The sequence below is a fragment of the Mobula hypostoma genome, chromosome 12 (assembly GCF_963921235.1).
Source record: "Mobula hypostoma chromosome 12, sMobHyp1.1, whole genome shotgun sequence".
In the NCBI taxonomy this organism is placed as follows: domain Eukaryota; kingdom Metazoa; phylum Chordata; class Chondrichthyes; order Myliobatiformes; family Myliobatidae; genus Mobula; species Mobula hypostoma.
The window spans coordinates 70,465,474-70,492,385 of NC_086108.1; the positions used below are offsets into that span (position 1 = coordinate 70,465,474).

Here is a 26,912-nt window from a genome sequence, read left to right on the forward strand (position 1 = left end):
TAGAGTGATTTTTGGGTTTAGGTCATTTACATTTAGCAAATGGCTTTGGCCACCAGTCTTCTGTTCCTTGATAATGTATTGTGGATTTAGTTTGTAACAATGAATTCGTAAAAGCCCAGTCCAGACACTGCTGGCGCCTGTGAGATGGATGTGAACCAGAAGGTGTGAAGTTTGTATGTAGTTTCAAAAGAAAGCATTGTCTATATACTTTGTAAATGTGGAATTGTCCTTTGTGTTTAGCAAATAAATATCGAGTCCCACGTTGGGCAGCAGACTTTTCCACCGAAAGCGTCTCCGTCCGTATGATGTGGTTTTGTCGAATAAAGAAGCTGCTTTGTATCTATCAGTAACTTTCTCTCCAGTGATTTCATTCATGCAACAACAGCCAATACACCATGTCCTACCGGATCAATTTTTATAACCACATTTATGATGGATGCCACAACTCTATTTGGGCATTTTCTCAATAATTTCACCCAGAGTTGTTCTTAGTATGTTCAGGGCATCAAGGGGTATGGTGAGAAGGCAGGTGTATGTGGTTGAGTGGGATCTAGGATTAGCCGTGATGGAATGGCAGAGCAGACACAATGGGCTGAATGGCCTAATTCTGCTCCTATGTCTTATGGTCTTATGTTATATTTCAGGGAAGTTATAAGACTTAATGTAACCAATATCAGGCAGTGACTAGTGGGGTACCGCAAGGCTCAGTGCTGGGACCCCAGTTGTTTACAATATATATTAATGACTTAGACGAGGGAATTAAATGCAGCATCTCCAAGTTTGCGGATGACACGAAGCTGGGTGGCAGAGTTAGCTATGAGGAGGATGCTAAGGGGATGCAGGGTGACTTGGATAAGTTAGGTAAGCAGGCAAATTCATGGCAGATGCAATTTAATGTGGATCAATGTGAGGTTATCCACTTTGGTGGCAAGAACAGAAAAACAGATTATTATCTGAACGGTGGCTGATTAGGATAAGGGGAGGTGCAACAAGACCTGGTGTCATTGTACACCAGTCATTGAAAGTGGGCATGCAGGTACGGCAGGCGGTGAAAAAGGCGAATGGTATGCTGGCATTCATAGCAAGAAGATTTGAGTACAGGAGCAGGAAGGTTCTACTGCAGTTGTACAAGCCTTGGTGAGACCACACCTGGAGTATTGTGTGTAGCTTTGGTCCCCTAATCTGAGGAAAGATATCCTTGTCATAGAGGAAGTACAAAGAAGGTTCACCAGATTGATTCCTGGGATGGCAGGACTTTCATATGATGAAAGACTGGATCGACTAGACTTCTACTTGCTGGAATTTAGAAGATTGAGGGGGGATCTTATTGAAACGTATAAAATTCTAAAGGGATTTGACAGGCTAGTTGGAGGAAGATTGTTCCCGATGTTGGGGAAGTCCAGAACGAGGGGTCACAGTTTACGGATAAAGGGAAAGCCTTTTAGGACCGAGATGAGGAAAAACTTCTTCACACAGAGAGTGGTGAATCTGTGGAATTCTCTGCCACAGGAAACAGCTGAGGCCAGTTCATTGGCTATATTTAAGAGGGAGTTAGATAAGGCCCTTGTGGCTAAAGGGATTGGGGGTATGGAGAGAAGGCAGGTACAGGGTTCTGAGTTGGATGATCAGCCATGATCATACTGAATGGTGGTGCAGGCTCGAGGGGCCGAATGGCCTACTCCTGCACCTATTTTCTATGTTTCTATGTTTATGTTTCTATATAAAATGAACATTAGGCAAAGTTAAAAACTAGGCAAAGACCTCGTAAAAGACATAAAAGCTTTACTTTGTTATTCTATGAACTGAAAGCGAATCAGGCAAAGCATAACTAACTCATCTTCATCTACAAATTGCTAAAGCTGATGCTGACAATAGTATAGTTTAGCTCTTGGTGCTATTCCACTGCTACCAACTTGCTGACAATTTTATGCATCAATACATTACAGTTAATCTCCACTGTGTTAATTACACATTTTTCTTAAATTGAATTTCAGTGGTCCTTTTAAGAAAACTCAATAAATATCTTACAAGACATTTCTCATTCTAAAGATTATCTGCACTTTCCAAATAAGAGTGTAATTAGTAAAGTCAAATTACTAATATAGTCTACCGAGGTGCAGCAAATAAAAGCACATTATGTAGCAATAAGTTTTGTTTTAACTGACAGTATTACACCATATACAAGAATAATCTTTCCTTGTTAACCTAGAAAGACGTCATTCACCTGAGGCTGAGATACAATTTGCTGCCTTATCGATACTGGCGTCTCTGTGGGAGAAGGTGAATTTGAAGATTCTTCCTCCTCATCCCCGACCACTTCCTTTAACTCTGCCTTAATTAGAAAAATAAATGTTTTATGTAACTTGAGCAAATATTTTTAATTAGCACACTACCTGGTTTACAATTATGTAATCCATTAACAAATTAATAAACACAGAATACAGTTTAATACTGAGGCATTTGTTTGCTAGGTCCTCTGCAGGTTTAGATTTGTGGAAATAAGGGGACAAGCAATTAAAGGATGTAACTGTGAAAGAGGCATCTGTCAGTGGTTATATTAAGGTTAAACTACCAGACACAATGTTACTATTTTCTGGTTTCAAGTTATTCAGCAAAAAATAAGATAACCCATAACTTTCAACCATTGATACATTTTAAGATAAACACATTTAATACACAATTATTTTATATTCCATAGCTTAAGGTGTTTGCCAAAATAAACACCAAATGGATAATGTAAACAGTTAATTATCATTAAATTAATTAGGCACAATGACCAATGCTTAAATTCATTCCAATCACTTCCCACATCATCTACTGGTTAAAGCAAATCATGACAGGATGTTGAGCTAGCATATCTGTGTAGAACTGGTAGATTTTGTTGATGTGGGGTCACAGAAAAATGATCAGCTGGGTTTTCTGTTTACAAATCTATCCAATTACTCATTCTGGATAACTGCAATTGTGTAATCTTCATGACTCCACTTGAATATGACTTCACATTTCATTGAAAGGCCTTCAGGCATTAATTCATAATCCCAATACACAATAAGTTCAAAATTTACAAAAGGAAAATTACCGTAAATTCCAGTGTATAAGCCGAAAATTTGGCCCTAAATTTTGGTCCGAAAATTAGGCGGTTGGCTTATACAGAGGGTGCCAACTTTGGAAAAACGAATACACGGAAGATAAGTCGTCTTTAATGGCTGTTTTTGAGTCAAATACAAAAGAAAATACAAATGCTTATGAAATCTACACAAAAGAAACACAGATGTCAAACCACCAGGGATGAATGCAATGTCCGTATTTTCAGCTTTCAGTGCTGCTTTTGTCTCACCTGACAAGTGCGCTTTGCACATGTCCCAGACAAGTAGCAACTTTTCCTTCCTGAAACCCTCGGGACGTCAACGCCACCCCTCTTTAACCCACTTCAAGCAACCCACTTCGTCCATCCAGCCGTGTTCTTGAACGTAAACAACTACACCCCGCGGGAATTTTTCTTTCTTTGGTAATGTTTTCCTCTTAAAAATCACCATCGGTGGTAGTTTGGTCCCATCAGCCATACACGTTAACACGACAGTAAAATGATGCTACTCGTGTCCAGATGTTTTGACAAGGACTGTTTTCTCCCCCTTCTGATTGACAGTGCGGTTGCCAGCAAAATCAAAGAACATTGGTGTCTCGTCCATGTTACCAATCAGTGAGAGCGGGTAAGAACGTGCCTTTCAATGCTTGATTACAAACAATTGGAAGGCCGTAATCTTATTCTCAAGGTTGCCCAGCAACTTCTGAGCAATCTTTGCTTTTTGTCTCAACACAAGATCACGTCTATTCATAAATTGGGTGCACCAACTTCACATAGCTTTGAAATTTTCACTGACCTCACTGTGTTTTGCGGTCCATTTCAACGCTTGAACTCAAATCATTTCTCTGATAACAATGTATCCAGACAATCGCTGGTGATTCGCCCACTCTAAAACTTTTTCTTCCCGTCCTGGCCACTGGTATGTTTTCCCGTGGTTTGCACATTTCGTCTTTGGCATTTCCCTCAGCGTGTCCTCTGCCTTTCTCCACTCTCTCACTTGTGTCACATTTACACTAAACTTCTTAGCAGCTGCAGAATCATTCATTCCTTTAGCAAAATCAACAACCTTCAGCTTGAAGCTAGCATCGTATCGCATTCATTTTAATCTTTTGTACATGGTGGTCACAAACTCAATACTGAGCACACGTACTGATCCCACCACCCCGCATTATGTTTTAACGAGATTACGATGGGTGCTAAATGGTTTCACGGGGGTTACATTTCAGAGGATTCTTTACCATTGGGAACCTAATCCAAAACTTCCCTCCCTGATTTATTTATTAAGAATTCGCTTATAATGCTCAACAATGTGTAGGCCTATTTTCTTAGCAGGTACTGGTTCACAAAATTTCCAGGTTCCGGATCCAGCAAAGCTGAGTACTGGCATGTGAGATCTTGTGATCTTTTCTGGTTAAATCAAAAACCTCTACAAAAGGGGTCGGCTTATACAAAGGTAACATGAAAAAGTCACTTTTTTAACCTTAAAAATGGGGGGGGGGGGGGATCGGCTTATACTCCGGGTCGGCTTATACACTGGAATTTACAGTAAGTGAAAAACCATTTTCTATTTTAGGTTCCTCTCTTTCTTTTGATTTGAAACGCCTTAAACAGGTGTCTAACCCGATAGTTAAATATACCTTACGTACTTGGTTTCAATTCAGAAAATTTTTTGATCTTAATCAATTTGGGTTAGCGATTCCTATTTTAGGTAACATATTTTTTCCTCCCTCTTTTACGGATCGTGCTTTTCAAATTTGGAAGACTAAGGGTATTTCACGGTTTTTGGATTTATTTTTAGATGGTTCCCTTATGTCTTTTGAACAATTATCTAATAAATATAAGTTATCAAGAATACATTTTTTTAGATATCTACAAGTTAGAAATTTCCTAAGTACTATACTTTCTTCCTTTCCAATGCTTCCTCCTACATACATTTTAGATACTATAATTAACCTTAATCCATGTCAGAAAGGTGCATCGGCTATGATTTATAATATTATTATGAAACTTAGGAAAGCTCCATTTGATAAGATTAGGGTAGATTGGGAACAGGAATTGGGGTTTATCATTTCCGTGGATGACTGGGGGCAGATTTTACAATTAGTCAATACTTCCTCTATCTGTGCTAAACATTCCCTAATTCAATTTAAAGTTGTTCATAGAGCACATATGTCCAAAGATAAGTTAGCGCGCTTTTATTCTCATATTAATCCTTTTTGTGATAGATGTCCAGGGCAGATAGCCTCTTTAACTCATATGTTTTGGTCTTGCCCTACTCTGGAAACATTTTGGAGAGACATTTTTAATATTATCTCCAAGGTATTGAATATAGATATCTCTCCTCACCCTATTACTGCTATCTTTGGACTACCTAAAATTTCCAGTAATCTCTCCCCTTCAGCCCGTAGAATGATTGCATTTCTTACTTTAATGGCGAAAAGATGTATCTTACAACATTGGAAAGAGCTTAATGCTCCAACTACCTTTTTTTGGTTTTCTCAGACGATATTATGCTTGAATTTGGAGAAAGTTAGAAGCAATCTTTATGACTCCTCATTTAAATTTGAACAGACTTGGAGATCTTTTATTCAATATTTTCATTTAATGTAATATATACCCTTCTTGTTTTTTTTTAAACTGTTTTTAATGGAGGTCGGGATTGAGGACGTGATTTTAAGTTTTTTTAACTCTGTTTGGTTTCAAGTTAGCCCATTGCTTTGCTTTGCTTTTAGTTAGTTGCACGGTGGGTTTTTTTTGTGTTTTTTTTTCCTTTTCTCTATTGATATATATATAAAAATTAGTATACTATTATGTTACCTTGGTATGTTATGTTTAAATTACATTGTTTGTAGTATTTTTTTTGTATTAATATCTTCTGTAATTTTATTATATTCTAACAGTGTATTAGTGCCTGTATGGCTTACCTTTTTGTATACTTATTCAATAAAAAGATTAAAAAGAAAGAAGAAAAACCATTTAATAAATGAATGTTGTATATTTAAATAATAACAGGCATTTATGTATAATACAAATTATTTAGGAATAACTCAAACAACAACACAATTGAATTCATTCATTACAAGCACTTTAGAATGAAATCCAGAAAATATTTGAAACCCTCAGGAGGTTGGCAGCAATGAAGCAGATGACCTTTGATCAAAATGGGAAAATATAGATACGTACGAGTTTTAAAATAAGACAATAAAACATACGAGGGAGCAGAATTAAGCCATTCAGCCAATCGAGTCAGCTCCACTGGCTGATTTGGGAAAGGGAAAGAGAGAACAAAAGGCATATTCTATACTAAGGTGGTAACCATTGGCAGATCTGATAAAAGTTAATTACCCAAACATTAACTTTCTACTTCTTCTTTCTACCAATTTAACCATCCTACTTTTCTTTCATTTTCTAGTTTTGTTCAGATTTCCTGAGGAAATATTTGTACAGTATTTTAGATGTGCTTTAGTGCAAGGTAACAGAAACATTTTAAGTAATACATAAGTATGGTTCCACAGGATAAGGTTGTAGTATTGTAGCAGTCACTGAGACAGAGCTGCGCTAGAACTAAATGTAGCAAGTTATATCTACAGAAGAGAAAGCAAAAAGGCAGAGGGGTAGGTTTTGTCAGTGATTGGAATGAAATTTAGTTGTGGCGAGAAGATAGGAAAATGAAGAAATAAATTAGCCATGATCAAATGGTGGAGCAGACTCAATGGACCAAATGGCCTAATCCTGCCCGTGTGCCTTATGTTCTTATATTGATATGTACAAGTAACGGTGCAATATACACCTTAATGAATATGAGATATATGCAATGCCTATTAAAGTATTCCTCCCCCTTCCCTGCAAGTTTTCATGTTTTATTGTTTTACAACATTGAATCACAGTGGATTTAATATGGCTTTTTTGACACTGATCAACAGAAAAAAAGACTCCTTTGTGTCAAAGTCAAAACAGATCTCGATAAAGTGATCTAAATTAATTACAAATATAAAACGCAAAATAATTGATTGTACAAGTGCTCATCTCATTCAAGTCAGTATTTAGTAGACACAGCAACTACAGCCTTGAGTCTGTGAGGATTGGTCTCCATCAGCTTTGCATACCCGGACACTGCAATTTTTTCCCCACTCTTCTTCACAAAACTGCTCAGATTGCATGGGGTTAGTGAGTGAACAGCCCTTTTCAAGTCCAGTCACAAATTCTCAATTGGATTGAGGTCTGGACTCCAACTTGGCCACTCCAGGACATTAACTTTGTTGTTTTTACGCCATTCCTGTGTAGCTTTGGTTTTATGTCTAGGATCATTGTCTTCTGGAAAACAAATCTTCTCCCAAGTCGCAGTTCTCTTGCACAAGGCATCAGTTTTTTCTCCAGGATTTCCCTGTATTATGCTCCATTCATTTTACCCTCTGCCTTCACAAGCCTTCCAGGGCCTGCTGCAGTGAAGCATTCCCACAGCATGATGCAGCCACCACCATGCTTCACAGCAGGGATGGCGTGTTTTCTCATGAGGTACAGTGCTTGGCTCACACCAAAATAGCATTTAGTCTGATGGCCAAAAGGCTCAATTTCGGTTTCATCAGACCATAGATCCTTCTTCCAGCCGAGTCTCCCACATTCCTTCCGGCAAACTGTAGCTGAGATCTCATGTGAGTTTTTTTTCCAACAGTGGCTTTCCGTTTGCCACTCTCCGATAAAGCTGCAACAGGCGAAGCACCTGGGCAACAGTTGTTGTATGTGCAGTCTCTCTCATCTCAGCCACTGAAGCTTGTAATTCCTCCAGAGTTGTCATAGGTCTCGTGGTACCTCCCTCACTCATCCCCTTCTTGCACGTCACTCAGTTTTTGAGGATGGCCTGCTCTAGACAGATTTACATCTGTGCCATATTCTTTCAATTTCTTGATGATTGACTTAACTGTACTCCAAGGGATATTCAGTGACTTGGAAATTTTCTTGTATCCATCCCAATTTGTACTTTGCAATAACCTTTACCCAGAGTTGCTTGGAGTGTTCCTTTGTCTTCGTAGTGTAGTTTTTGCCAGGATACTAACTAACCAGCAGTTGGACCTTCCCAATACAGATGTATTTTTACTACAATCAATTGAAACACCTCAAATGCACATGGTAATCTCCATTTAACTAATTATGTGGCTTCTAAAACCAACTGGCTGCACGATTGATGATTTGGTGTCATACTAAAGGGGAGTGAATACTTAACATTCAATTATTGTGTGTTTTATATTTCTAATTAATATAGATCACTTTGTAGAGATCTGTTTTCATTTTGACATGATCTTTTTCTGTTGATCAGTGTCAAAAAAAGCCAAATTAAATCCACTGTGATTCAATGTTGTAAAACAATAAAACATGAAAACTTCCAAACGGGGGTGAATATTTTTTATAGGCACTGTAGATATTTATCAATCAAAAGATATTAATGAATACAAGAACAAGATTGATGGGTGAAGTTGGGTCACAGGGAAGCCAATGTTGAAGTGCATGATGAAACAAACTGGAAGAACAATGTGCTTTTATGTTTAAGATTAAATTAGTGAAAACTAACTTCATACTTCATAATGCTATTAAGACATAATGTTAATATCAACTCTCAAAGGAACAACCCATGACTTCCATTCCCTCTCTCATTTTCCTGTATCACTGTAGCTTATTTTCTCTCTCACACACCCGTCTACTTCCTTTCAGCACTTTCCCCCGAACGATATTAAGGAGTAATTTACAGTGACCAAATAAACAACCAGCGCATCCTCGGGATGCGAGAGATAACCAGAACACCTGGAAATAATCCACATGATCATACAGACAACACCCGAGATCAGACTGAACCAGGGTCCGAGAGCTGCAAGACAGCAGCACCACCTTGCCTGGACAATATTCAAAAACACAAATTTGTTCTGAGAACTAATTTATCATGCAATACTCATTTTATCCTTTTCAAAATACCAACTTACCAAGAGATCCTCATCATTTTCAAAATCATCATCGTCGTCATTTTCATCTACATCCTTCATGCACTCGTCAGCCATTTGTTTTATGTGGTCCATGGGCAAAGGTACTGTGATTAGAATGTGCAAGATCAGGGACAGGTCTAGTTTATTCAAATTCTTTTGTTCTCAGATTATAGCTTATTGAAATAGCTGTATATCTGGCATATTGTCAGATAATTAATATGACAGAACTCAGAGGGATTTTAATGCAATTATCCTTCACAATACCAAACTTCATATCCCAGCTGTGGGAAAAATAAATCAACAGTGAATCAGTAGCTTTTCCTGAAGGTTGAATTATATACCAGAGGAAAACAATAGCACTACTCATTTTCTCTTGAAAAAAAAACAAATCTCCAAAGCTAGCATTAAAGTATAAGCTGCCAAGTTCAAGCTGAAATTTTAATTGTTATTCAACCATACATGCTGATACAGCTAAACGAAAGTGTTCTTCCGGGGCAACGGTGCAAAACACAGCACATACAGCCACACACAGCACTCATAGTTGTAGAATCAGAATCAGGTTTATTGTCACCAGCACAAAACGTGAAATTTATTAACTTAGCAGCAGCAGTTCAATACAATGTATAATATAGAAGAAAAAAATAAAATAGTAATAATAATAAGTAAATCTTATTCAGTATACTTTATACAATATATGTATATTGAATAGACTAAAAATCGTGCAAAAGGCAGAAATAATATATATTAAAAAACTGAGGTAGTGTTCACGGGTTCAATGCCCATTTAGGAATCGGATGGCAGAGGGGAAGAAGCTGTTCCTGAATCGCTGAGTGTGTGCCTTCAGGCTTCCGTACCTCCTACCTGACGATAACAATGAGAAAAGGGCATGCCCTGAGTGCTGGAGATCCTTAATAATGGACACTGCCTTTCTGAGACATGTTCCTTGAAAATATCCTGGATACTTTGTAGGCTAGTACCCAAGATGGAGCTGATCAAATTTACAACCCTCTGCAGCTTCTTTCAGTCCTGTGCAGTAGCCCCTCCATACCAGACAATGATACAGCCTGTCAGAATGCTCTCCACGGTACATCTATAGAAGTTTTTGAGTGTATTAGGGATACATCTGTCCCCATAAAATCATTCAGAGTCTTCCTCAACCAGAAGCCCTGAATGAGCCATGAGATCCTCAATCTGCTGAGGGCCAGATCAGAAGCATTCAAGTCTGGTGACCAAGAAAGTTACAAGAGATCCAGGTACAATCTCCAGAAAGCCATCTCACGGGCAAAATTCAATTCCAGACTAAACTTGAATCAACAAAGGATGCTTGGTTTTGTGGCAAGCCACATAGGAGACAACAGGGTTTCACTTCCAGCTGAGTTCAGTGCCTTCTATGCTCACTTTGACCGTAACGAACTCTCACAGCCACCAAGGATCCTGTGATTTCAGTCTCTGAGGCCGACGTGCAAACGTCCTTCAGGAGGGTGAACCCACGAAAAGCATCCAGCCCAGACCGGGTACCTGGCCAAGTACTAATCTATGCTGATCAACTGGCTGGCGTGTTCACTGAGATCTTTAACCTCTTGCTTCAGCAGTCACCCATCCGCTTCAAGCAGGCTTCAATTATTCTACTGCCTAAGCAGGTAACCTGTCTCAATGACTATCGTCCAGTAGCATTTACATCTACAGTGATGGAAATGCTTAGACAGATTGGCGATGAAACATCATCTCCTGCCTCAGTAGTGGCTTGGATCCTCTCCAATTTTCCTACTGGAGCAACAGGTCCACAACAGATGCTATCTCACTGGCTCTTCACTCAATCCTGGAGCATCTGGACAGCAAAGATACATACCTCAGGATGCTCGTTATCAACTACAGCTTAGCATTCAAAACCACCGTCCCCTAAAAACTAATCAATAAGCTTTAAGACCTTGGTCTGAATATTTCCTTGTACAATTGGATGCTCGATTTCCTTACTTGCAGACCCCAGTCAGTGCAGATTGGCAACAACATCTCTTCCATGATCTCCATCAGCACAGGTGCACCACAAGGCTTTGTGCTTAGCCCCCTGCTCTGCTTGCTTTACACTTATGACTGTGTGGCTGAGCATAGCTCCAATGCCATATTCAGTTTTCCTGATGATACCACTGTCATGGGCCAAATCAAAGGTGGTGATGAATCAGCATATAGGAGGGAGATTGCAAATCTGGCCGAGTGGTGTCATAACAATAACCTCTCACTCAATGTCAGCAAGACCAAGGAGCTGATTATAGACTTCAGGAAAAGGAAACCCGAGGTCCGTGAGCCAGCCTTCAGAGGTCCAGATGTGGAAAGGGTCAGCAACTTTAAACTCCTCAGTGTATCATTTCAGAGGACCTATCTTGAGCCCAGCACATAGGTGTAATTATGAAGAAAGCATGGCAGTACCTCTACTTCCCTAGCCATTTGCAAAGATTCAGCATGACTTCCATAACTTTGACCAATTTCTATAGATATGTGGTGGAGAATATATTGACTGGCTGCATCAAGGCCTGGTACGGAAACACCAAAACCCTTGAATGGAAAATCCTGCAAAAAAAAAAGACGATACAGCCCAGTCCATTTCGAGTAAAGCCCTCCCCACCATCGAGCAAATCTACACAGAGTGCTGTTGCAGAGAAGCAGCATCCATTATCATAGACCCCCACCATGAAAGACATGCTCTCTTCTTTCTGCTGCCATCAGGAAGGTAGCTGGTGCAGGACCCTCAGGACTTACACCTCCAGGTTTAGGAACAGTTCCTGCCCCTCAGTCATCAGGCTTTTAAACCAAAGGGATAACTTCATTCAACTTCATTTGCCCCATCATTGAAATGTTCCACAACTTATGGACTCACTTTCAAAGACTTTTCATCTCATGTTCTCAATATTTACTGCTTATTTATTTATTATTATTATTTCTTTATGTGTTTTCTTTTTGTTGTCTTGCACACTGGTTGAATGCCCAGGCTGGTGTGGTCTTTCATCAATTCTAGTATGGTTATCATTCTATTACGGACTTATTGTGCATGGCCACAAGAAAATGAATCTTAGGGTTGTATATAATGACATATGTATACTTTACTGATGAACTTACTTTGAACTTTGAACATAATTAAGATAGCACACACCGTTACAAAAAAATAGTATCAGCACAAGTCCCGGAATGGCATGGCCTGAAGATTGATGGTGCATGGAATGTTGTCATGGAGCCATGTTTCTACAAGAACAAGTATACAGCAGTTTCTCAACTCAAGCTGTTCAAACTACATATATGTCACCATATACAACTTTGAGATTCATTTTCTTGTAGGCATACTCACTAAATCTATAGAATAATAACTATATGCCCAATCAGAGCACAGAAGACAACAAACTGTGTAAATACAAAAAGAACTGAATGTGGGAACATGTCAATGATGAAGCATGTGAAGTTGAATTAAGTTCAACTTAATTCAATTTAAGGGCTTAATTAGGAAAGGGAAAAAAGATTATGAGAGAAAGCTGGCAGGGAACATAAAAACTGACTGTAAAAGCTTTTATAGATATGTGAAAAGAAAAAGATTGGTTAAGACAAATGTAGGTGCCTTACAGTCAGAAACAGGTGAATTGATCATGGGGAACAAGGACATGGCAGACCAATTGAATAACTACTTTGGTTCTGTCTTCACTAAGGAGGACATAAATAATCTTCCAGAAATAGTAGGGGACCGGGGGTCTAGTGAGATGGAGGAACTGAGGGAAATACATGTTAGTAGGGAAGTGCTGTTAGGTAAATTGAAGGGATTAAAGGCAGATAAATCCCCAGGGCCAGATGCTCTGCATCCCAGAGTGCTTAAGGAAGTAGCCCAAGAAATAGTGGATGCATTAGTGATAATTTTTCAAAACTCTTTAGATTCTGGATTAGCTCCTGAGGATTGGAGGGTGGCTAATGTAACCCCACTTTTTAAAAAAGGAGGGAGAGAGAAACCGGGGAATTATAGACCGGTAAGCCTAACGTCGGTGGTGGGGAAACTGCTGGAGTCAGTTATCAAAGATGTGATAACAGCACATTTGGAAAGCGGTGATATCATCGGACAAAGTCAGCATGGATTTGTGAAAGGAAAATCATGTCTGACGAATCTCATAGAAATTTTTGAGGATGTAACTAGTAGAGTGGATAGGGGAGAACCAGTGGATGTGGTATATTTGGATTTTCAAAAGGCTTTTGACAAGGTCCCACACGGGAGATTAGTGTGCAAACTTAAAGCACACGGGATTGGGGAATGGTATTAATGTGAGAATTGGTTGGCAGACAGGAAGCAAAGAGTGGGAATAAACGGGACCTTTTCAGAATGGCAGGCAGTGACTAGTGGGGTACCGCAAGGCTCAGTGCTGGGACCCCAGTTGTTTACAATATATATTAATGACTTAGACGAAGGAATTAAATGCAACATCTCCAAGTTTGCGGATGACACGAAGCTGGGCAGCAGTGCTAGCTGTGAGGAGGACGCTAAGAGGATGCAGGGTGACTTGGATAGGTTAGGTGAGTGGGCAAATTCATGGCAGATGCAATTTAAAGTGGATAAATGTGAGGTTATCCACTTTGGTGGCAAAAACAGGAAAACAGATTATTATCTGAATGGTGGCTGATTAGGAAAAAGGGAGGTGCAACAAGACCTGGGTGTCATTGTACACCAGTCATTGAAAGTGGGCATGCAGGTACAGCAGGCAGTGAAAAAGGCGAATGGCATGCTGGCATTCGTAGCAAAAGGATTCGAGTACAGGAGCAGGGAGGTACTACTGCAGTTGTACAAGGCCTTGGTGAGACCACACCTGGAGTATTGTGTGCAGTTTTGGTCCCCTAATCTGAGGAAAGACATTCTTGCCATAGAGGGAGTACAAAGAAGGTTCACCAGATTGATTCCTGGGATGGCAGGACTTTCATATAATGAAAGATTGAATCGACTAGGCTTATACTCCCTGGAATTTAGAAGATTGAGGGGGGATCTTATTGAAACGTATAAAATTCTAAAGGGATTGGACAGGCTGGATGTAGGAAGATTGTTCCTGAAGTTGGGGAAGTCCAGAACAAGGGGTCACAGTTTGAGGATAAAGGGGAAGCCTTTTAGGACTGAGATGAGGAAAAACTTCTTCACACAGAGAGTGGTGAATTATCTGGAATTCTCTGCCACAGGAAACAGTTGAGGCCAGTTCATTGGCTCTATTTAAGAAGGAGTTAGATATGGCCCTTGTGACTAAAGGGATCAGGGGGTATGCAGAGAAGGCAGGTACAGGGTTCTGAGTTGGATGATCAGCCATGATCATACTGAATGGCGATGCAGGCTCAAAGAGCTGAATGGCCTACTCCTGCATCTACTTTCTATGTTTCTATGTGTTATCTCCTTTAATTCAAGAGCCTGATGGTTGAGGAGTAGTAACTCTTCCTGAAGCCGGTGATGTGATTCCTGAGGCTCTTGTACTTTCTTCCTGATGGCAGCAGCGAGAAGAGAGCGTGACCTGGTTATAAAGGGTCCCTGATGATGGATGCTGCTTCACTGCAACAACATTTTGTCTAGATATGGCCAATGGTTGGGAGGGCTTTATCCATGATGTACCGTGCTATATCCACTATATCAGATCACCTGGACAATACGAACATCTATGTCAGGATGCTGTTCATTGACTATAACTGTGTTTAACACTACCATTCTTAACAGCAAAAATCCTACAGTACTGGTCGATAAGCTATGGAACCTGGCCCTCCGTACATCCCTCTGCAATTGGATCTTCAACTTCCTAACTGGAAGACCACCATCTGTGTGGTTTGGTGAAAATCTCCTCCTCGCTGATGATCAACACTGGCACATCTCAGGGATGTGAGCTTAGCCAGCTGCTCTACTCTCTCTCTATGCCAATGACTGTGTGGCTAGGCACAGTTCAAATGGCATCTATACATTTGCTGATGACAGAACCTCAGATGGAGACGGGAGGGTGTACTGGAGCGAGATATACCAGCCAACAGGGTTGTGTTTCAGCACCAGCCTTGCACTCAACGTATGCGAGACCAAAGAGCTGATTGTGGACTTCAGAAAGGGTAGGACGAGGATGCACAATCCAATTCCCATAGAGGGATCAGAAGTGGAGTGAGTGAGCAATTTCAAGTTCCTGGCTGTCAAGATCTCTGAGGATCTAACCTGGTCCTAACATATCAATGCAGTTATAAAGAAGGAAAGGGTGGCTATCTTTCATTAGGAGTTTGAGGAGATTAGGTTTGTCAAACTTCTACAAATGTACTGTGGAGAGCATTCTGAGTAGTTACATCATCGTCTGGTATAGGGGGTGCGGGGGGGAGGCTACTGCATAAGATCGAAATTTGATGCAGTAAGTTGTAAAATTGAACAGCTCCATCATGGGTACCAGGCTCCGTAGTATCCAAGACATCTTCAAAGAGCGGTGCCTTGGGAAGGTGGCATCCATCATTAAGGACCTCCACCACCCAGGGCATGCCCTCTTCACACTGTTACCATCAGGAAGGAGGTACAGAAGCCTGAAGGCATACACATCAGCGATTCAGAAACAGCTCCTTCCCCTCTGCCATCCGATTTCTAAATGGACATGGAATACATGAGGACTACCTCAACACTTTTTTACTTGCTATTTTGCACTACTTATTTCAACCTAACTATTTAACAGACACATGTATGTTTGGGCAGAGGGCAATGCTTAGTAATGATGGCGCTAAACAGTGACTCCTTTGTTTGCATCTTCAGAAACAGCTCTGTTTTTATCTTTGATATCTCTATTTTTCCCTTTCAAGGTTCTTTTGATGACCCTGACCTGGAGTTACACACTGACTTCGGTTCCTTGTGGAAATGGGACCCGCTGTCAGGGCCTCTCGACCGGATGCTTCTTGCTGTGCCAAGGACGCGGCCTGGAAGACTAGCATGCCTTCAGGCTGCCGGATTTTCGTGGCTCTGGAGACGGACTGATTCAAGGCCGGTGCTGCCGCCGAATGATGGATCGTGGGAGTACACGGGAGATCAGAAGCAGCAAGCTGGCTGTGTGCCCAGAGACCCGAGTTCTTTGGGCACAGGGCTCGGAAAAAACGACGCAACTGAGTTTTAACACCATAAGTCAGCCAGTTGCTTTGTTATGTCTCTTCTCTCACTGTGAAACGGGATCATCTCTTTTTCCCTTATTGGGGAGAGCGAGCGAGCCTGTGGTATGTCGAATTACCAGGTGAACAAGTAGTCTTTGGGGTAAAGCAAGTCTGTGTCTTTATTGATGCTTTGCTGCACGCTTGAGTGCTCGGTGGAGAGCGCCGATATTTTTTTGCTGGTGGGGGTGGGGGGGTCATTGCCTTGCTGCTGTTAGTGCGTGGGAGGGGGAGCTGGGGGTGGGGTGCTTTGGGTTCTAACATTTAACTGTCATACATTCTTTGGGGCACTCCTCTGTTTTCATGGATGTTTGCAAAGAATTTCAGAATGTATATTGTATACATTTTTCTGACATTAAATGTACCTATTAAAACCTAATGGTGTCAAAATGGTTGCTGTGACGCATTTAGTATAGCAGTACAGTGGGCAGAGCTTGTCGCTCCCACTTCCAGCTTTGATTGCTGGCTAGTAGTCTTGTGAAAAGGAGAGCTGAATGTGTAATTCTCTCCCTGCCAGTACATAGCCCCTCCAACAACAAGCCTCATGTAGTCCCTCTTCGCTGGCGATACACTGAAACCGAACTCCTTTCAGACTCGGGCTGAACTACAGAGGACAGGGAGGAGGTCTGGCCCCTGCACCTGTAGCACAAGATCCGAACGTGCCCTGGTGTTCATGAACCAGATCCCCAACAATGAGTAAGTAGCCCCACTACTTTGTGGGCAGCCTCAGGAGAGACGAAGGCTACGGGAGTAAATCCAGACAGCAAATCCGGAGCGGAGCGCCAACGTCATTGAACATCCTTCCAGCACCTCGGCAGCCAAGCTGGTGCCAATGTATTGCTTCATAAGCTTTCCTTTGGACTACACTGGTGAGGCCGAGAGGGGAATCTTGACGACTGGACATCTCAGGATTTCCATACTTTCCACCCAGGCTGGTAATGATGATGATCATCACCCATTGTCCTTCGAGACAGATGGATGCCAATCTTATACATAAGATAACCTGTTTTTTTTCTATATTTATTTATCGTGTATTTCATTGTACTGCTGCTGTAAAGTTAACGGATTTCACTACGTATGCTGGTAATATTAAACCTGATTCTGAGGTGCTACACACATCAAAGGGATTTCAAATCCCTTACTCACTCTTCCTTCAGTTAGTCCTGACGAAGGGTCTCGGCCTGAAACGTCGACTGCACCTCTTCCTATAGATGCTGCTTGGCCTGCTGCGTTCACCAGCAACTTTGATGTGTGTTGCTTGAATTTCCAGCATCTGCAGAATTCCTGTTGTCTGAGGTGCTACCATGCTTTGCCCACAACTGCACAGGGCCCAGGACAGGTACTGCAGAATACCACCACCTAGGAACCGAGGAACTCTCCATCTCTGATCCTCCGATGAGGACTGGATCATGGACCTCTGCTTTCCTTCTCCTGGTCTATAATCAGCTCCTTGGTCTTGCTGACATTGTGAGAATTTGTTGTTCTGACACCACTCATCCAGACTTTTAATCTCCCACAATGGTGTCATCAATTAACCTGAATATGGCATTAGAGCTGTGCTTAACCACAGAGCGGTTTAGTGTGAAACGAGAAGAGCAGGGGGCTGGGCACACAGCCTTGTGGTGCACTTGTGCTGATGCAGATCGTGGAGGAGATGTTCATCTGCAGACTAAGGCAAATCAGCTTGTCTTGTTCTTTGTCAGCCGCAAGCAAAGACAATCCTGCTGGTCTTCCAGGGTTGCAAACCCGATGGGAGGGGCCAGCCTCCAACCCCTGTTCGCTCCCACAGTGCCTCTGGCACCTCCTCCCAGCCTCCAACCCAGCGCAGTCTAGAGCACGCTCACTGCACCCCCGTTCTCTCCCACAGTGCCTCCTCCCCTGGGTGGCTGCAACAGGTGATGCTGCACGCAACATAGAAGCCACAAACCACACAGCTCCCTCAGCTACCAATGAACCAGACTTGCAGTATTTTATATTACCAATGAACAACAGGGTCTTCCAATAGCAATAAAAACATTTAAGACAAACATTTTCTAATTTATAACACTATATACTGTACAACTTGGCCACTTCAGACATTTTCTAGGAAAAGAGGCTGTGATCAGTTGTTTGAAATGATAAGCAACACACATAAAAGTTGCTGGTGAATGCAGCAGGCCAGGCAGCATCTCTAGGAAGAGGTACGGTCGACGTTTCAGGCCGAGACCCTTCGTCAGGCCTAACTGAAGGAAGAGTGAGTAAGGGATTTATGTGTGTTGCTTGAATTTCCAGCATCTGCAGAATTCCTGTTGTTTGCGTTTGAAATGATAATTTCTTTTTTAGCAATCAGATGCAGATCCATTAACTTTATCAGTATCTTCTAATCAAGAGCTCACATGAATGAGTTAAAATGATTTGCATCCACCTAGGATCTGATAGGAGAACCTTTACACAATTATTGGAAGATGATCACTTCTTCCTCTTCACGACCTCTCCTTCACTTTTTACCAAAGGGTATTTCCTATGTTTAGCTGATTTCAGACATGCACTGGCACACCCCTATTCCTTGACACCTAGTCTGAGAGAAGGCAAAAAAAAGCTTGAGTATGACCAATGTGACAGCTTTACCAATGCCATTTCTAAAGGAAATTAAAATTACTATCAGAAAGGTACACAGGTTAATAAGAGTCTTCTCACACATTCATCAATCTTACAAAGGAAAGAGAAATGCACACACGTTTCCTGTTCTAGTTCTGTCCAACAGTATGCCACAAGTATGGTCACAGTGACATTGTTTCAGCTGTGCTAACTTTAGTAGAAAACATTTATTATAGATCAGTGGGAAGTACAATTCACAAGTATCTTTCCTAATATGCAAGGAATCTTCTGGTATTTCTCATTCACCAAAACTGGAATTTTGTAACCAATTAATTACATCGAGTATATCATAAAGTAATTCCAAGAATTTTGTCAAGCAGTAATGTTCAATGCCTCGATTTCTATGGAGTGGTACTGAGAATATTGACAAATATAATCAGACAAGGCAGACATGTTCCTGTTCTCCATCTAAAGAATGGTTGGATGACACAGTCTTTTGTTGTCATCATCTATGTTTGCTTCCCCCACCTCCAACTCTTCTGTTCCGAAAGAAGCTGCAGAGGGTTCTAAATTTAGTTGGCTCCATCTTGGGTACTAGCCTATAAAATGCCCAGGACACCTTCAAGGACCGGTGTCTCAGAAAGGCAGTGTCCACTATTAAGGACCTCCAGCACCCAGGGCATGCCCTTTTCTCACTGTTACCATCAGGTAGGAGGTACAGAAGTCTGAAGGCACACACTCAGCGATTCAGGAACAGCTTCCTCCTCTCCGCCATCCGATTCCTAAATGGACATTGAACCCTTGGACACTACCACACTTTTTTAATATATGTTATTTGTTTTTTGCATGATTCTTAATCTATTCTGTATATGTATGCTGTAATTGATTTACTTATTTATTACTATTATTTTTTTCTTCTTCTATTTTATGTATTGCATTGAACTGCTGTTGTTAACAAATTTCAGGACACATGCCGGTGATAATAAACCTAATTCTGATTCTGATTCTGACAATGATTCTCTGCGAATACATTGTGGCTGAAGGTTATAACTTTCAGTTATCATATCAATTAATCAATAGGCAGTTAACCAAAGAAATAATGTACATAGAAGCATCAAAAAGCACTCATTATTTTTTTCCCACAAATCATTTGCTTCTGGATTTCTAACCAGAAGCTGCCGTTAAATTAAAGACTGTACCAAAGTATCAGAGAACAGAGCAACACCACACTTAATGCAGCAAAAACATCCCAGACAGCCTTCTAGGAGTGTTGAGTGATCTCAACGCATGAAAGATGATATTAGGGCAGACAAACAATGCTTGGTCAAAGAGGCAAGTATCAAGGAACAACATAAAGGGAGAAGAAGATACACAAAAAGAACAGCTTAGTGACAGAATTCCAAAACTTTGGCCTCAATTACATGGGTACGGAATGCAGAAGTAGGGAGGGGTGAAGTTTTATTGAGATTTGAAAATTAGGGTGAGAATTTAAAAAATTGAGATTATATTTGACTGGAAGTGAGTCAAAAGTTCCGGGATGCTGGGTGAATGGGACTTGATGGAAATTAGGACAAAGGCAGTGCTTTGGATAACCTCAAATTCACACAGGATTTAATCAATGACCAGTTAACTTACCCTGTATGTTATTGGACTGTGGGAGGAAACCGGAGGACCTGGGGAACACCCACACGTACCACAGCGAAGACGTACAGATTCCTTACAGACAGTGCTGGTAACGAACTCGGAACACCAGAATGCTCTAAGCTGCAATCGTGTCACACTAACTGATACACCGCCACGGCATTAACCAATTGGAATTCAGTATTTGCTCTAGGCAGTTTTACCCAATACATTTTTCTTTCAGCTCTATAGCAAGATTCATGTCTTAAAATATGAAAGTCGAATTATTGTTAAAAGTTAAACACAAAGCACGAAAGAACAATTTTGTCTGTATATTTTTTAAAATTTGTATTTCTTGGTGCACACGCCAATAGCATGGCTTACTTCTGTGTGGTAAGCTCACATCACTATCTGGCAGATCCCCCCTCTACCTCTGCAGCGCTGCCCATGACGTATGAAGCAGGAACAAGATTGTATAGACCTAGTCAACCGCTGCTATTTATTATCAGTTCTATTGTGAAGCAACAAATTTCACAATATATGTTAAAGATAATGGACCTGATTCTGATTCCATCTTACTTATATTTAGTTAAACTGAAGGCTTGAAGTGTCTTTTTCTGTTTCCATACACAGCTGCTGGCCACTTAAGAATTTGCCTTGTCAGTTTCTAAAGCAAAATTCTTATGTGTCCTCCCACACCCCAACACCATAAACCAACAGTTACAGTTCTCGTCACCTTTGCTGAGAGATAAATATCACATTGGAATGCATCTCCATTTACAACACAGATTCAATGTTATAGAAAATCGTGATATGGGTGGTTTTCTAGGAACATAACCCCTCCATAGAGCAGGGTGACATGCCTTTCCTGTAAGGGCAACTCAAGGAAAACCATGGGCAATTAACCCTAATCTTAAAATGCTCATAAAGTAAATAGATCCTTGAAAATTTTTAGAATTTCCATGATGTGGGCTATTTATTTACATTTTTCTTTTTAAACCAAAATTCATAAAGTTACAGCATAACCAATAAACCCAGACAATACTAACTTTTTTCTTTAGATTTTGGTTTTGTGACTGCCTTCACTCCAGTAATTGCAGCTAATTCTGATTCCAGATCTCCATCGTTACTATCTCCTTCAGTAATCATGTCTTCACATGAAAAGTCCACAAACAGGCCAAGCTGTATTTAAAAACAGAACAGTAAAGAATCAGTTTCATCAGGCTCCTAAAAAGATGACTATTAAACTAAAAGTTAGCACAGGGAATTTTTTTGAATGTATGCAAACAGTACAAATTCATGGCTCTTCTCACCACATTGTCATATTCTTTGTACAACTGCATACCTTCATCCAGTTAATGACAAACATAATCAAAATCATGACTGTTTAACATTGCAATTGACAAGTATTAAATATTTCCACAAGCTGATTCATGCTACAATCCATTCTTGAAATTCAAAGAATATTCAAAAATTACCCGAGCTTCATAAATAATCTTTGAATGTTATTTTTCAAATTGGCTACAGAACAATTGCACGATGAAAAGGCCATACAAATTTATATAACTTATAATGAGGTGACTCATCTATTCAACAAACAGGAAACTGTTATAATTATTAATTTCTATTCTATTTTTAGTTTGTGGTTCAATCCTGTTTCTCTGCTGTTGATTTTGTATATCTGACTTAAGGAATTATAAAGCAAGTTTAAAGTTAGTTAACCAGTCTAAAATTTGTTGCAAACACATACTTCATTCATTACCACGTCTGCATGAAGGATCTTATAAAGAGGGTCTTCAAAAGCTGCTCTTCTGCAGAAGCAGTTATTTTAAAGAAATAAAAGACAAGTGATATGTGCTAAACAGACAAATGAGATGAGCTTAGATGGGCATCCTGTTTGGCATGGACTAGATGGGCTGAAGGACCTTTTTCTACATTGTATGATTCTATTTTGCTGAGAGATAACTTTATTTTGCTTTTCAAATTGCCTCTGAGAAAAAGAAATTGGTTTATATCTGTGAATGAACTAGACCCCAAAACAGGATGTGCCTGGAGAGCAACAAGATCTAGATGTAATATTTCATAGCTGGATTTCATTTAAATGAACAAGTTGGATTGAGGATGGGACACAAGAGTCTTTATATCATCAAAATATGTCCTAACTCCAAAAGATAAAGTACTACCTAAATATCAATCACCAAGGAGACACCAAATGTACCTAATTTTTGGTTATAATATTGTTATCTATATTATCTGCACCCCTTTGCTATGTTGCTTACCAGACAGCAGACTGAACTGAGAAAAAATTGGTAAAGTGCCTTGTAAATGTATTCAGTTGCCAACTCATTGTTCACATAAGACCATAAGATAAAGGAGCAGAAGTCGGCCATTTGGCCCATTGAGTCTGCTCTGCCATTTTATCATGAGCTGATCCATTCTCCCATTTAGTCCCACTCCCCCGCCTTCTCACCATAACCTTTGATGCCCTGGCTACTCAGATACCTATCAATCTCTGCCCTAAATACACCCAATGACTTGGCCTCCACTGCTGCCCATGGCAACAAATTCCATAGATTCATTACCCTCTGACTAAAAAACAAATTAGTATTACAATCAGGAACTTTGATCAATTTAACTGAGAATTTTTATTTGTGAATTACATGCTTCTTTTTTCACAGTAGAGACAAAAAAAAAGGTAAAGCATGAAAAACTAAGAACTCACAAACTGAAATGTCAGCAGTTCAGAAGAATTCATCCCCCTTTGCTGAGTACTTAGCTGAACCACTTCTCGCAGATTTTACAGCAGTCTTTTTGGATAAATCTCAGTTGGCTTTACACAACGTGATGGAGCAAGATTTACAAAATTGCACAAGCTATGCCAGGTTTGTTGGAGAGCAGTGGTGGACAGCAATCCTGAGCTGTTCATTGGGTTGAGTCAGGATGTGGAGCCACTCAAGGACATTAACTTCCTTCATCTGAAGCCACCCCATGGTTGCTCTGGGTCACTGTCCTGCAGAAAGATGAACTTCCTCCCCAGTTTAACCTTTCTGGCAGAACTTGCAGGTTTTTATCCAAGATCTCTCTGTGTTTCATCTTCATTTTCCCATCAATATGACCAGATTTCCAGTCCCTGCTGCTGAAAAAATATCCCTCAGCATGATATCGTGTCCAGTGCTCCCAATGCAGCCTCCTCTACACTGGTGACATCCGTTGTAAATTGGGAGACAGGTTCGTCAAGCACCTCCACTCCATCTGTCAAAAGCAGGACTTCCACAGTGGCCAAACATTTTAATTCTGAGTCCCATTCCCATTCTGACATGTAGGCCCATGGCCTCCTCTTGTGCCATGACGAGGCCACCTTTATTCTGTCTGGGTAGCCTCCAACCTGGTGGCATAAGTATCAATTTTTTTCTTCTGGTAAAAAACTGTTTCCCACCCCTCCTCTCTTCTTGTATTCCCCACTCTGGCCCCTTACTGCTTCTCACCTGCCTAACACCACCCTCTGGGTCCCCTCCTCCTTCCATTTCTCCTATGGTCCACTCTCCTATCCTATCAGATTCCTTCCTCTCCCCCCACCTTTTATTCTGCCGTCTTCCACCTTCCTTTCCTGTTCCAATGAAGGGTCTCGGCCCAAAACATCGACTGCTCATTCATTTCCATAGATGCTGCCTGATCTGTGGAGTTCCTCCAGCATTTTGTGAGGGATCCTATAGCATGATGCTACCTCCACTATAAGAACGTAAGAAGTGGAGTAAGGCCATAAAAAGGAGTAGGCCATCTGGCCCATCGAGCCTGCTCCACCATCCAATAAGATCATGGCTGATCTGTCCATGGACTCATCTTCACCTACCTGCCTTTTCTCCCATAACCCTTAATTCCCCTACTACGCAAAAATCTATCCAACCATGTCTTAAATATATTTACTGAGGTAGCCTCCACTGTTTCATTGGGCAGAGAATTCCACAGATTCACCACTCTCTGGGGAAAGCAGTACCTCCTCATCTCCGTTCTAAATCTACTCCTCCGAATCTTGAGGCTATGTCCCTTAGTTCTAGTCTCACCTATCAGTGGAAACAACGTTCCTGCCTCTATCTTATCTATCCCTTTCCTAATTTTATATGTTTCTGTAAGATCTCTTTTCATTCTTCTGAATTCCGGCGAGTACAGTCTCAAGCAACTCAATCTCTCCTCATTGTCTAACCCCCTCATCTCTGGAATCAACCTGGTGAACCTCCTCTGCACCACCTCCAAAGCTAGTATGTCCTTCCTCAAGTAAGGAGACCAGAACTGCACACAGTACTCTAGGTGCGGCCTTACCAGTACCCTGTACAGTTGCAGCATAATCTCCCTGCTCTTAAATTCAATCCCTCTAGCAATGAAAGCCAACCTTCCATTTGCCTTCTTGATAGCCTACTGCACCTGCAAACCAACCTTTTGCGATTCATGCACAAGCACTCCCAAGTCCTTCTGCACAACAACCATTTAGATAATAATCTGATCTTCTATTTTCCCTTCCAATGTGGATGACTTTGCATTTACCAACATTGTGCTCCATCTGCTAGACCCTTGCTCACTCACTTAACCTCTGCAGACTCTCTGTATCCTCCGCACAATTTGCTTTTCCACTCAATTTAGTGTCATCAGCAAACTTAGATACACTACACTCGGTCCCAGATCGTTAATGTATATCGTGAACGGTTGTGGGCCCAGCACCGACCCCTGTGGCACACCGCTCACCGCTGACTGCCAACCAGAGTAATACCCATGTATCCCATCTCTCTACTTTCTATTGGTTAACCAATCCTCTATCCATGCTAATACATCACCCCAACTCTATGCATCCTTATCTTTTGGATAAGTCTTTTATGTGGCACCTTATTGAACGCCTTCTGGAAATTCAAGTAAATAACATTCATCTGTTCCCCTCTATTGACTGTGCTCATTATATCCTCAAAGAACTCCAGTAAGTTTATCAAACACAACCTGCCTTTGATGAATATATTCTGCGTCTGCACAATGATCCATTTCTTTTCAGATGCCTAGCCATTTCTTGATAGCTTCAAGCATTTTCCCAACTACAGATGTTAAACTAACTAGTGGGGTGGTGTTACCTGACTGATGCACAATATTAGACTCATGCCACATGTACTGCTTAGTGTTGAGGCCAATTAAGTTCCACTTTAGTTTTCTTCATGATGCTGTGCAAAGTCTTTACAGGCAAGGATATGTTTTTATTTAATTAAGAGATCTTTTTTCTTTGCTATGCTTCTGTAAATATCCTTTCCGTGCAAGGCCTTAGAGGTTGCAGAGCCATGAACCTCATCTCCAGCTCACTCAGAGTGACAGCTGGCATCACAGTAACACTCCTTCAAGCGCCATTCTTCCCCAGCGACCGAATTTAGAGGGGCGTTTTGACCTAGGTAGTGTGACCGTAGTTTCATATTTTTTCCACTTTTTCATGATGGCCTGCACTGAGTTCTGAGATATTTTCAGTGCCTTCCCCAGTGTGTGCTTCTCTATATCATTTCCCTGACGTGCCATGAATGTTTTTTTATCCTCATTTTGGTTTGGTCTATTGAAAATCTACCACACTGTTGGATCTCACAGAGAGAAAGGGAGTATTTACTCAGATAATGCTACGTCAACAAATTGGGTGAGTTGGTAAAGTATTATATTGCACCTGAGGAAAGTTAGCAGAATAATTACAAAGGGGATGAATACTTTTTTAGACTCGCGATTTTGGTTTTTACTTTTTAGTAAACTGTTGACAGGTTTTGGAACTTTTCTTTTGATTGCACAAGATGCACAATGCTTTGTAGATTAACTCAAAAAATCTTACTTCAATATATTTTAAACTTAGAAAATGAGACAGTAAAATGTGAAAATAGTTGTGGGGGCTGAATACTTTTCCAAGGCACTGTAAATACCTTATTGATGCTACATTCAAATTAAGTTCATTGGGACATGAACTGTTAACATGATGCAATCCCCTTAGTGAAATGAACTTGGGTAGTATCAATAAGGTTCCAAACAAGCACAATCATGCTGACAATATATAAATAAAGAATAAAAATATTGTTGTGGAAAATGCTCCTGGTGTAAAAAAATACGAACTTCTAGGGTTGTGTTTGAGAAAGAATATCAAGGCAGCTGCAGTCTGAATCCATCTGTATTATTAGTGATCTGGGAACACTGAGACTGGAGAACCACCTTTCATCGACTTGTTGAGCACATTCATCCTGCCGATAGATAGAGAATTGCAGAATGCCGAGGCTGACAAACACGGAGTCTATCAGATACTAGGGAGTAGTACTATCTCACCAAGAACAATCCTCTCAGGTAATCGATGACAGCAAATTAAATGGTGCCCTGCCAAACACACATATCACTCAAATAAAATATGGTGTATTCACGGATGGATTTGCTAAAGCCTGCATTTTTTTCCTTTTCTAGTCTTTTAATTAATTTTCAAAATTATAAACATAACAATAATATTAATAAACAGA

General features: G+C 40.7%; 1 protein-coding gene across 7 annotated transcripts in view; it reads right to left on the reverse strand.

The window, feature by feature from the left end:
• The window catches only part of cc2d1b (coiled-coil and C2 domain containing 1B), a 91,822-nt gene that overhangs the window by 57,793 nt on the left and 7,117 nt on the right, over window positions 1-26,912 (reverse strand). For all 7 annotated transcript variants that reach the window (XM_063064356.1, XM_063064358.1, XM_063064355.1 and 4 more), the window contains exons 2-4: window positions 21,456-21,588; window positions 9,058-9,161; window positions 2,225-2,332 (exon numbers count right to left, since the gene is read on the reverse strand). In XM_063064356.1, the coding sequence (XP_062920426.1) occupies window positions 2,225-2,332; window positions 9,058-9,161; window positions 21,456-21,588 (345 nt within the window). The remainder of the gene's footprint in view (window positions 1-2,224; window positions 2,333-9,057; window positions 9,162-21,455; window positions 21,589-26,912) is intronic.